The sequence below is a fragment of the Cyprinus carpio genome, chromosome A20, assembly GCF_018340385.1.
Source record: "Cyprinus carpio isolate SPL01 chromosome A20, ASM1834038v1, whole genome shotgun sequence".
Lineage (NCBI taxonomy): Eukaryota > Metazoa > Chordata > Actinopteri > Cypriniformes > Cyprinidae > Cyprinus > Cyprinus carpio.
This window is the reverse complement of record NC_056591.1, coordinates 6,564,659-6,576,745: the sequence shown is the minus strand read 5'-3', so window position 1 is coordinate 6,576,745 and position 12,087 is coordinate 6,564,659. Positions and strand designations below refer to the sequence as shown.

Sequence of the window (12,087 nt, the reverse complement as noted above, 5' to 3'; positions counted from 1 at the left end):
TTTATAATTTTGTCTAGTTTTATTATTATTATTATTATTATTATTATTATTATTATTATTATTATTATTATCAGATTTGTGAAATGAAAACTGGGGGAAAAATCCTATTGCAGTGGTCGAAATATAATTAAAATCTTATTTTTAATTTATTGATGAATTAGATGGGGACTATATATATATTAGGGCTGTCAAATGATTAATCACAATTAATCACATCCAAAATAAAAGTTTTGTTTACATAATATATGTGTGTATACTGTGTATATTTATTATGTATATATAAATACACACACATGCATGTATATATTTAAGAAGAATATGTTATGTTTATATATTAAATATATTTATATATAATATAAAATATAAGAATATAAATATATAAATGTATATACATGTAAATATTTTCTAAATATATAATTTATGTGTGTGTATTTATATATACATAATAAATATACCTTGTACAAATACATATATTATGTAAACAAAACTTTTATTTTGGATGTGATTAATCGTGATTAATCATTTGACAGCCCTAATATATATATATATATATAAGTTAGGCTAATGACTTTGCATTTAAGGCTACAATTGAATGTGTGTTTTCAGCAAATGTAATTATTGCATGTGTAATTATTTAGTTGTTTTATACCTTCACCTGCATGCTACAGTTAGGAAGTGTGTGTAGAAATTACTGCAACATTGCAAAACAATCCCGCACCCTGTTCAGACCCTGATATATAGTGCATTCAAATAGTATTACTTTACTCTAACATGCATAACATCAGTTATCTTGTTAAAAACTTAAAACCAGCAAACATTTGTCTCTCCTTTTAAAGTTTCAATAAACAACACATTTGTGCTGCAAAAAAAACTGTTGGTTGATGTTGTTGAAAGTGTGTTCTGTCAGGGCAAGAGGAACAGTCAAGCTGTCAAGCTGTGTAGTGTATGCATAAATCATCACATAACATGCTGCAGCAGTGTTTAATTCCTCAAAAATGCCTTTGCTGATATCAGTAGTGAATCTCCCCTGTGGAGTGAGCCAGCATGGCCTCTGCCCCAGCACAGCAGCCCACGCTCACTGTAGAGCAGGCGAGAGGTGAGACGTCAGCCCTTAAATCATATGCTCAGGAGTCATGGCTTGACTTCGACTCAGCCAGACTGTTGTCCCGTCTATTGCAGTTGTTCTTAGTGAGGTGATCCAGGCTTTCTCTGTGCCTGAGAATGCAGCCCGCATGGAGGAAGCCAGAGAAAGCGCATGCAACGACATGGGCAAGATGCTGCAGCTCGTGCTTCCTGTGGCCACTCAGATCCAACAGGAAGTCATCAAAGCATACGGCTTCAACAATGAAGGAGAAGGTGAGAGTAAATGTACAAACATGCGAACACAAATAAAATGCTGTCATTTCAACTGCGCCGTTTTGCCTTTCAGGTGTTCTAAAATTCGCCCGGCTGGTAAAGATGTATGAAACTCAGGACCCAGAGATTGCAGCCATGTCAGTGAAACTCAAGAGTCTCCTACTGCCGCCTCTCTCCACTCCTCCTATTGGCAGTGGCATCCCGACCTCATAGAACAGCGCCAACCCCTTTGTCAATTTTAACACAAAAGTACAAATTGCTCAGACCACAGAAAAATATTTGAATAAAAAGTTAACAAGTTATTGGTGAACTTATACATTCCCATTTTTTTCAGTGAAATTAGTATTCAAACCATTGTCTTTCTCACATATTTATTGTAACAACGTTTCGTAGATCGGGTAGATGGATGCGGGAACCTGGCGAATATTTAAATATAAAACTTTAATAAATATATAAACAAACACAAAACTAAAGTAAAAACGGCAGCCCCTCACAGACGACTGCTGCATTGAACAACAACATAAAGTCCAGCTCCTCCGTGGGACTTGAGACCCGTAAGTGGCGCAGGTGACGCTCATTATCATTAACTCCACTGGCTTCGCTCTATTCCCATGGCTCTTGGCCCCGCCCCACTCGTCACATTTATTTTTTGTATTCATTTTCATTTTGCCAATGTTGAATGTGCGTATTTATCAAGCGTAACACTAATTTGTTGATTCCTTTTGAAGGCCATGTTTGTTTTCATACAGTTCGTATTGATTATTGTCTCATTTGGCCATATAAACATAAATGATAACCTGTGACATTGTTCTTGTGATCATTACTGTTTGCAAAACTGATTATTGTCACATAAACAGTGTTTATCCAATAAAGTCATTGTTTACTTAATAGGAAGATGTTTCTTATCATGAAATGACTGTGTTTTTATGAATGCCTCTCTCAGTACTTTAGTTTCCATTCTCTTAGTCCACCAAAACATACAAATAGCATTAATGTATTTATTTACAGTAATGTTATTTGTTTTATTTTTTTTGCATTCTAATGAACACGGCTGGTCGTCTCCGATATTGTGTTAGTCTGCTAACACATCTGTTATTGTCATGTTTAAAACGTGTTTTCAAATGTGCTGGTAAATGATCAAATAACATTTGTAGTTTAAATAAATATATTAAAAATATATATTCCAAGAATGTTTTGCCAATGTTCCTATAAAATTATGAAAACATTATTTATGAGTGTTCTCGGAACATTCAAAGCGTCCGGATTTATCAATTTATTTTTTAATGTTATGCCTAACATTCCATTTTATCATTTTGCAAACGCGTACAGGAATGTTACTTTTGAATGTTCTCTGAACATTCCACTTGTTCCAAACTTGTTTCTTTCTTCTATTGCAGTGTTAATTTTGACAGCAAATTTTGATTCGGTCTTGACTAAAATGGCATTTAGTTTTAGTCAATTAATTTAAGTCATCTGAATTGTTTTAGTTTTAGTCAACTAAATATCATTAGATTTTATGATATTTATGTGGTATAATTACAGCTGTGTTGAGTGTGTACGCAGAGCGACCTACAAACTCCTCATGAGTGTTGAAGCTGGCTTCTGCTGATGAAACTGCAAACTACTTTCTTAAGTAAATTTTTCTTCAGTTCACTATGTCTGTGACTCCTGATCTTAATTAATCATATCTGGACCTTGGGTCTTAACTCTAAATTGCCATACAGTTAATAGTGGAGAGTGGTTGGACAATCATTCTTCAGTGACAACCCTAATGAATCAACAAACAATAAGAAGATTTTATTTATTTTTAAAATACGTATTGTCTGGGTGTAAGGCGTTAGGAGAAGGGAGAGAGAGGACGTACTTGCTCAGATGTGAGTCAGGTAACACCAGATCTGGGTCGTGGACTGGTGTTAGTGTACACCCGTGGTGAGGGGTGTATATTGGATTAGGAGAGCTCTGCTCTGAAGCTTTTACTTCAAAGAAATTTTCAGAACTCATCAAAAGAATGGTCAGTCAGGGCTTTGATACTGATTGGAAAGTCAAACAACAACTTGACTGGCTACAAACAAAGAAAAAGCTAGAAAAATAGCCATATATGCCTATTCCTGGATTTGTAAACTGGGAGGGGTACCATTAATGGCAGAAGGGAAAATTCCAGAGATAGCTGAAGACTGGCATAGTCTCGTTACTAAATTTGGTAAAGTGGCAGAAATGTCTGGATTTACTGTGGGGTGTGATCCGAGTAGCCTGTGCAAAGGGTTGAATATTGTTTTTGAAAAAAGCTGATAGTACTACAGAATGTGAGACACTCTCTTTTCTACCTGCTCCCACTGCTCCTGAGCTCTCTTCCCAGACTCTGCAGGCAGCAGGCACTTTAGGGTCCACCCCGCAGACTGAGAACCAGACTGATAGCCCTTATAGTGAAGTACAAAGTTTGCTGGATATTGCTGCTGCAAGTGCCCCTCCTCTACCTTGGTTCCTACCTCGCAAGCAAACAATAACAAAAAATCAGAAGCTAGAAATGTTTCTCTTTCCCCCATGGACTTGGGCATGGTCACCCCTAAGGGGAGGGCCTCAGCTGCACCAGCCAGACTCTCGGATGATAGTCTGAGAAACACAGAGGTAGAGGCTGCTTATGAGATTGGTGAGTGGACTAGACTCACAGCCTCAGAGAAAACTTGTTTGCTTGTAGGATTGGAACCTTTTAAATTGTTTACCCCAAACAGTACATTGTGGGTTAAATTAGAAGCAATTGCTCGACATCAAAATTTGGGAATAGCTGATGTTCAAGTTCTTGTAGAAAGCCTTGTCCCAACCAGTAAATTTACCAAGGTCCAGGCCATTCTATTTGGTCCCAGGGTTCCAGAGACATGGCGTGATTGCTGTGAAGCATATAGCGAATACAAAGAAAAGGTGCAGGAAATACTGGGCCAGGGATAATTTCCCTGGGATAGTGTGACTCAAGTTAAACAGAGGGCTGGTGAAAGCCCCTTAGAGTATGCTGAGTATTTCCATGCAGCATATGAAAATCATTGTTCTGCAAAAAAATATACCTGAAGATTATGACTCTGCCACTAATGGGCTGTCAAATTGGTACAAATATTTGCTTGTTTCTGGTTCTGTCCACGTTCCAAATTGGGACAGACTGCTGCAATGGTGTGCTGTGAGTTGGAGTCGTTTACAGACTCAAAATGATTAAAATTTAAGACAAGCGTCTGCTGCTGAAACAAATCCATCTGATAATAGACAATGTTTTAAATGTGGACAACAAGGGCATCTAGCCTGTGTTTGTAGGTGCCCCTCTAGGAAGTGTAAAGGTTGTGGCAAGTTTGGCCATTTAGACAAGTTCTGTAAAAATGTGTGTGTCAGTATCTGTGATTGTAGGACTAGGCTTCAGTAACGTAAATAACAACACCCAGGATGAAATGAACATCTTCAGACAAACTGATGCTAGAAGTGTTTATATATGTCTTTAGTGGGCCACTTTGCACCTAAAACTGGATCTCGGTTGTCACCTAAATAATCATCTGAGATAATGCTTTGAACTATACATCCATGTGTGGAGATGTATATGTGTGGAGATGGAGAGTGTATCTATGTTTCAACCAACCAGAATCCTTTACCCTAAAGTAATGACGTAGTTAGTTTTTAGAGTATAGTTACTGCTGTAATGAGCTGTCTACAAACTCCTTGCAAGTGTCTAAGCTGACTTCTGCTGATAAAACTGAAAACTACTTTCTTCAGTAAATTTTTCTATGACTCCTGATCTTCATTCATCATATCTGGTCCTTGGGTCTTAACTGTAAATTCTGCAACAACTTCCATAATATTTTTGTTCATACTATAGAAGTCACTGGCTACTGTAAACTGTTTTATAACATATCTTGAACATTCTTCAAAATATCTACTTTTGTGCTCAAAAAAAAAACAAAAAAAGAAAACTCATACAGGTTTGGAACAATTTGAGGGTGTGTAAATGATTACAATTTCATCTGTACTGTATTTTATTTACACTACATTATTGCTGTGCTTGCATCATAGGGGAACAAAAATTATGAAAAGGTTGAATCCATGCTTGAAAAGCTCCTGTCTCAACAATTCCACACGCCTCTTCCTTTGTGGCTGGCGATGTTGTTATGGCCCACCATTATCATAACAACATTATCGCTCTCGTTCCATTCAAAATAAACTTTATTTTCGATCCCCCCTGAATGTTTTCAAACTTCAATTCTGAAAAATGTTTTTCGACATTTACATGTAAAGAACAGAAGTTGTCCAGGATAACTATCTGCACTATCAAGAATCACAGCACAATATTTATACATAAGTGTGACACACTCTTTAGATCTGTTCCTTAGAAATGTGTCTGTACATTCAGCGTGCTGTCCACTTCCTCTCTGTCCTTGTCTTTTTACAGTTTCTCCCCTTACTTTTTCCACTACACCAATGTCCTCCACTCTACGCATCTCTCTTCCCTTTCCTCTTTTTCTAACATCCTCCTCTCTGCTCATTCCTTTCTACCAGTTACACTCTTCTTCTCTCTTTCATTACAACCCTTTCTCTACCCACTCCAAAACCAATTAGACTTACACCTCAGCTTTCTTTACCCCTCCCCATTTTGTTTGCATATTCTTTCTTGGTCTTTGCATATTTTCCCCTTAATAGTTTAAGCAATTGTGATAAATATGTAAAAAGTTAGAGAAACCTGATGTTTGTGTTAAGCGACTAATCGAAAACATATAACCATGTGCATTTGATGATAGGACAAATTAGGCTACAGAGTTTTCTTTGTGTTTGGACAAATGGTTCATAAATGTTTGTGATTTGTGTAAAACCAATAAAAGGAGCTACAATTGCTTTTTCAGATATTCTAAAGTATTGGTTGGCTGTATTAACTATTATGAAAACATTTCAGAGTTTTGTGCACAGTGTTTTGAGAAAAGTATTCACTTGATTTGCAACTTGTATGAAATGAATGAACACTTACAATCTGTTTAGAACAATTACATAGTGTTCAGCACACTGTTAACTGTTTCGAGAAAAGTGACCTGAGTTTAGAGAATTGTTCAAATCGATTGAGAAAAACTGTAATGTTTGTTCATATATTTAATAGAAGCCAGAATGTTAGCCACAATTCTGAGAACATCAGCTGATATCCTATCTATCTATCTATCTATCTATCTATCTATCTATCTGGCTCCCCCAGTGGACGAAGCGCTCAAAAGTTGTCAAATTATTTATTGCAACGACGCTTTATTTGAATCTCTCTCCACCATGGCCACTTTCTATCCTCATAAGCTTAATTTCGTTTCTTTACTCAGATGAAGAAATAAGTAGTGATAACGCAGTTTATGTAATAAGAGAGGCAGCAGAGCGGAGCGTCCAGGCACATCATGAGGAGGGTCTGCGGGGTGCGCGCTGCAGCTGAACACGTGTGTGTATGTTAAAACCATGGACTACTACTGATACACACCTGTCCGTTCCCGTGTGCTTACAAACACCACCCGCATTCACATCAAGGACTGAAGCGATGCTACGAGCCTCTGGAGAATGTCAGCCCTGAAAAAGGTATTGCAGCTGGTGGTGATGGAAATAAAAGAGTGTTCTACCTAATAGTCTTCTAATCTTCAACACAAGTGTTCCGCTCGACTGACCTATAGCCAATTCAAGAGCGTTTTAACTTAGCGGATGGAAATGATTCACGTGTCACTGAAAAGACCACTAGCGATTCTGCTGATGTCATAAATAGTCTTAATTTTTTAAGCCGCCTGCTGTTGCCAGTGCTAAACAGTGATGACGTCATGTGTACCTCTAGGCTATTATAAACTCAATGATTTGTGTGATATAAGAATAAGTTTAGAAGAGTAATTATATTTGTATGCCGGGGGTCGAGCAGTTGGTTAAAGATGTCCATGTAGATTGAGGAGGAGTATGTGGTTTATATATATATATATATATATATATATATATATATATATATATATAGGTACATGCAACCATCAGGAGGTCGATGAGTTCATTAACCTGAGTTAGCTTGACCCCTGTCCTGTCACAGTGAAATGGTTTATCTCATCTGTTCATCCTCTTCCCTCCACTCACTGATCGTCTCGTTCTCTGTGTGTGAAATTTACTCCATTGTACTATTTCCATCTTCATTTCTCCATCTGCCACAGGTGTTACCATGGATACTGCAGACACATTGCTGCCTTTTCCTTGACAAGAGTCCAGGTAAGAGACAGGATGTGATATTTAGGGCATTTTCCTGCATCTTAACTCCAGGCTAAGAGATGTGCAGTGATTTGTGGATTTACAGGGATAGTTCACCCCAAAAATGTAAATTCTGTCGTAATTTACTTACCATCATGTGGCTCCAAATCATTGTGACTTACAAAATGAAAGGTTTTAAATAAGTTTTTTGTTCATACACAAAGTGGCTGTCAAGCTCCAAAATGACAAAATAAAAATAAATAAAAATTAGTCAATAGGACTGGTGCAGTATATTTCAAGTCATCTGAAGTTCTTATGAGAAAGATACTTAAATGTACTGTTAGTTAATAGCAAACTGTTATGAAAAGTAGCAGCTTGAACATTCTGTGGTAAATACAGTACCGTTCAAAAGTTTGAGGTCTGTATGTATGTGGTGGACGTATATATATATATAGGTGCATCTCAGTAAATTAGAATGTCGTGAAAAAGTGCATTTATTTCAGTAATTCAACTCAAATTGTGAAACTCGTGTATTAAATAAATTCAATGCACACAGACTGAAGTAGTTTAATTATTTGGTTCTTTTAATTGTGATGATGTTGGCTCACTTTTAACAAAAACCCACCAATTCACAATCTCAACAAATTAGAATACTTCATAAGACCAATAAAAAAAAAAAAAAAAAAAATTTAGTGAATTGTTGGCCTTCTGGAAAGTGTGTTCATTTACTGTACATGTATTCAATACTTGGTAGGGGCTCCTTTTGCTTTAATTACTGCCTCAATTCGGCGTGGCATGGAGGTGATCAGTTTGTGGCACTGCTGAGGTGGTATCGAAGCCCAGGTTTCCTTTGACAGTGGCCTTCAGCTCATCTGCATTTTTTTTTTTGTTCTTGTGTTTCTCATTTTCCTCTTGACAATACCCCACAGATTCTCTCTGGGGTTCAGGTCTGGGGATTTTGCTGGCCAGTCAAGCACACCAATACCATGGTCATTTAACCAACTTTTGGTGCTTTTGGCAGTGTGGGCAGGTGCCAAATCCTGCTGGAAAATGAAAACAGCATCTTCAAAAAGTTGGTCAGCAGAAGGAAGCATGAAGTGCTCCAAAGTTTCTTGGTAAATGGGTGCAGTGACTTTGGTTTTCAAAAAACACAATGGACCAACACCAGCAGATGACATTGCATCCCAAATCATCACAGACTGTGGAAACTTAACACTGGACTTCAGGCAACTTGTGCTATGAGCTTCTCCACCCTTCCTCCAGACTCTAGGACCTTGGTTTCCAAATGAAAGACAAAACTTGCTCTCATCTGAAAAGAGGACTTTGGACCACTGGGCAACACTCCAGTTCTTCTTCTCCTTAGCCCTAGTAAGACGTCTCTGACGTTGTCTGTGGTTCAGGAGTGGCTTAACAAGAGGAATACGAAAACTGTAGCCAAATTCCTTGACACGTCTGTGTGTGTTGGCTCTTGATGCCTTGACCCCAGCCTCAGTCCATTCCTTGTGAAGGGTGTCAATGATTGTCTTCTGGACAACTGTCAGATCAGCAGTCTTCCCCATGATTGTGTAGTCTAGTGAACCAAACTGAGAGACCATTTTGAAGGCTCAGGAAACCTTTGCAGGTGTTTTGAGTTGATTACCTGATTGGCATGTCACTATATTCTAATTTGTTGAGATTGTGAATTGCTGGGTTTTTGTTAAATGTGAGCCAAAATCATCACAATTAAAAGAACCAAAGACTTAAACTACTTCAGTCTGTGTGCACTGAATTTATTTAATACACGAGTTTCACAATTTGAGTTGAATTACTGAAATTAACTTTTCCACGACATTCTAATTTATTGAGATGCACCTGTATATATGTATGCTTAAACATTCTAAATACAGTAAGACAGTCATAATGTTACAAAAGATTTCAAATAAACGCTGTTCCTTAATTTTTTTTATTCGTCAAAGAATCCTGCAACAAATGTATCAAGATTTACATATAAATATTACATAAAAAACTTGCACTAAATACCACAACTTTTTTACAAGGCTGAAGTAATGATGCCGAAAAATTCAGCTTTGTCATCAAATGAATACATTACATTTTAAAGTGTATTAAAACAAATTTCAAATGTAATAATATTTCACAATATTACTGGTTTACTGTATTTTTGATCAAATACAGTAAATGTGGCCTTGGTTAGCATAAGATACTTACTGTATTAATAAAAAGAGAAAGAAAAAAACTCACACATTTGAAAAGCTTTATCCACCGAAGAAAGAAAGTCACATGACCAACTTCAACAGACTTAAAATAAGAAATGAGGGTGAAGAAATGACTGCAGAATTTACATGTTTGGGTGAACTCTTCCTTTTAATTTATTCTGTGTTGGGTGAGTTAGTTTAAACTTACTTTTAAAAAGCCCAAACCATCAAAGAATCGCTCAGAGAGAAGTGATTTAGTCTTTCCTGTAGTGTTCCCAGTTCCATGCCATTTACTTAATTATTCATTAAAAGTTCAACTGTGATGATTGTCTTGTGTTTGGAAGTGAATGTCTGTGCCATTATAATGAACCATTTGTATCAGAAACATCAAACTGGACTTTCTGTTGCGTTCATGCAGTGCTGGCAGATTCATTCTTCGTTACCTATTGGATGTATATGCTTTTTGGATCTGAAAAAGAAAATATGCTATTTTGAATCTCAAGGCACAACTTTTGTGAGTTCTTGGGATGCCTGGTGGTAACCCACCCCTTACTGTCACGGTTCAAAGAATCTCAAGGTTGCTGATGAACCACCGCATACAATTTTTTACATTCCAAAGCCCACATATGATTGATGGCAAGCTGTCCAGCCGACCGTGTATCAGCCCACGAAGTCCTGCATGGCTGTAGTTTACTTCAGTGTATCAGTGAATATTTTGAGAGCCCTTCTGCTGTTTCTATGGAGACGAGGAAGGCTGATGTCATTGGAGGTTATCCTGAACATGCTCAGATCTGTTTGTTGGAGCCAGTATCTGATGCTGATTATGTATTCAGCGGTATACAAACCATCAATATTCATAAACTAAATCCAGGAGCAATCCTTCGTGAAAGCATTCAGACTGATTTCTAATAGCGCTCTTTAATCAGTTCATTAATTTCTATGAAGAGGAGCGCAGAGAAAATCTCAGAATGAGACAGTTCATCATGGCTCAGCATTTTCCTGAGGTCACGGCCGACAGCGCATGTTAATGCTGTTTGAAAGGACATCTCAAAGCAGCATCTGCCTCACTGACTCATTAAAATCCTGTTGTTAAACAAGTTCAGTGCAATACAGAAAAGAACGGAACTATGTCATAATTTTGCTAACTCATCTGATTAGTTTGGTTTCATACTTGAATTGTTTTTTCATTTTCGAGGCATTTTTTCGTCAGGCAAGATTGTGACAGTTTGTTGTTTCCAGATATTTTGGGTTGTGACTTATCTCATTCATCTCAACGGCAATTGCTCAGTTAGTGCAGGACTCTTGTAGGTGGACAGACAGATAAGCATGATGGGGCAGCAATAAGGGTGCTTATGAATCAAAATTGGCAGTATCCAGGTTGTGTACTTCCAGTGCTTTCTCAAGTTATATTAGAACTTTGTCTGTGGATTGATTGGTATAAATGTGACATTGGCTTTATCCACCACCAGAGGGAGACACAGAACAGTATATGAAATGAATTTGCTGCAGTTCCTCTATTCTATTCTATTCTATTCTATTCTATTCTATTCTATTCTATTCTATTCTATTCTATTCTATTCTTATAAACACACATTTTGCTTATTTTTTTAATAATTAACAATTGGTGTTTTCTTTAAATGTAAGGACATATATTTAATTTAAGCTGCACTACTGATGTTTAATTTTTGTTAGAAAATTAAATCATTAAATTAAAATATTAAATGAAATAATTAAATTAAATATTTACATAACTCTCAGTAGAGTAGAACAGTATATATATATATATATATATATATATATATATATATATATATATATATATATTTTTTTTTTTTTTTTTTTTTTTTTTTCTATATTTTTTTTGTAGCAATATACAGGAAAATACCAGAATCAATAGCTATGTTTACATCCACCAATTTTTGTACAAATTTTGGGATATTACATAAAATATGTTTGATGGAAACATCAAGATGCACAGAAATTCTAAAAATGTGCTAAAAACGTATGCGCTCAGTTGGATATATATATTATTTTATCCAACAAGAAAATATGTGCATAAACTATGCAGGAAACCCATTTACCGAATAAAAGCTTTGATGCGCAAAAAGTCATGTGACTTTGCTTCAACAAATCATGTGATTGGATAACTCAACCAAACAGCGCATTGATGTCATCGCACACCATATTCGCAAATGTTTTATGCGATATTCAAATTTTGCATATAACTTAAATTTCCAGCTTTGGATGGAAACATGATGCAAACTTATTCAAATATGAGACAAATTCAAATTCTGCTTTAAAGCACCTCTAAAATGACAATAATGCCTGA

At 36.5% G+C, this 12,087-nt stretch overlaps 2 protein-coding genes across 5 annotated transcripts in view; both read left to right on the top strand.

The window, feature by feature from the left end:
• The first annotated feature begins 936 nt into the window (after positions 1-936).
• On the top strand, positions 937-2,244 carry LOC109113553 (protein C10). The gene is made up of 3 exons (XM_019126363.2): positions 937-1,096; positions 1,180-1,356; positions 1,430-2,244. Exons 1-3 carry the CDS (start codon positions 1,045-1,047, stop codon positions 1,567-1,569), a joined length of 369 nt encoding a protein of 122 aa, XP_018981908.1. The 5' UTR covers positions 937-1,044; the 3' UTR covers positions 1,570-2,244.
• Positions 2,245-6,585: 4,341 nt separating this feature from the next.
• LOC109050324 (disks large-associated protein 2-like) overlaps positions 6,586-12,087 on the top strand; it is a 120,068-nt gene continuing 114,566 nt past the window's right edge. For 2 of the 4 annotated variants that reach the window (XM_042777483.1, XM_042777482.1), the window contains exons 1-2: positions 6,589-6,927; positions 7,533-7,587. In XM_042777483.1, coding sequence (XP_042633417.1) covers positions 6,910-6,927; positions 7,533-7,587 — 73 coding nt within the window. In that variant the 5' untranslated portion in view covers positions 6,589-6,909. Of the gene's footprint in view, positions 6,928-7,532; positions 7,588-12,087 lie in introns of all 4 variants that reach the window. The other 2 variants (XM_042777487.1, XM_042777485.1) reach the window with 2 other exon arrangements.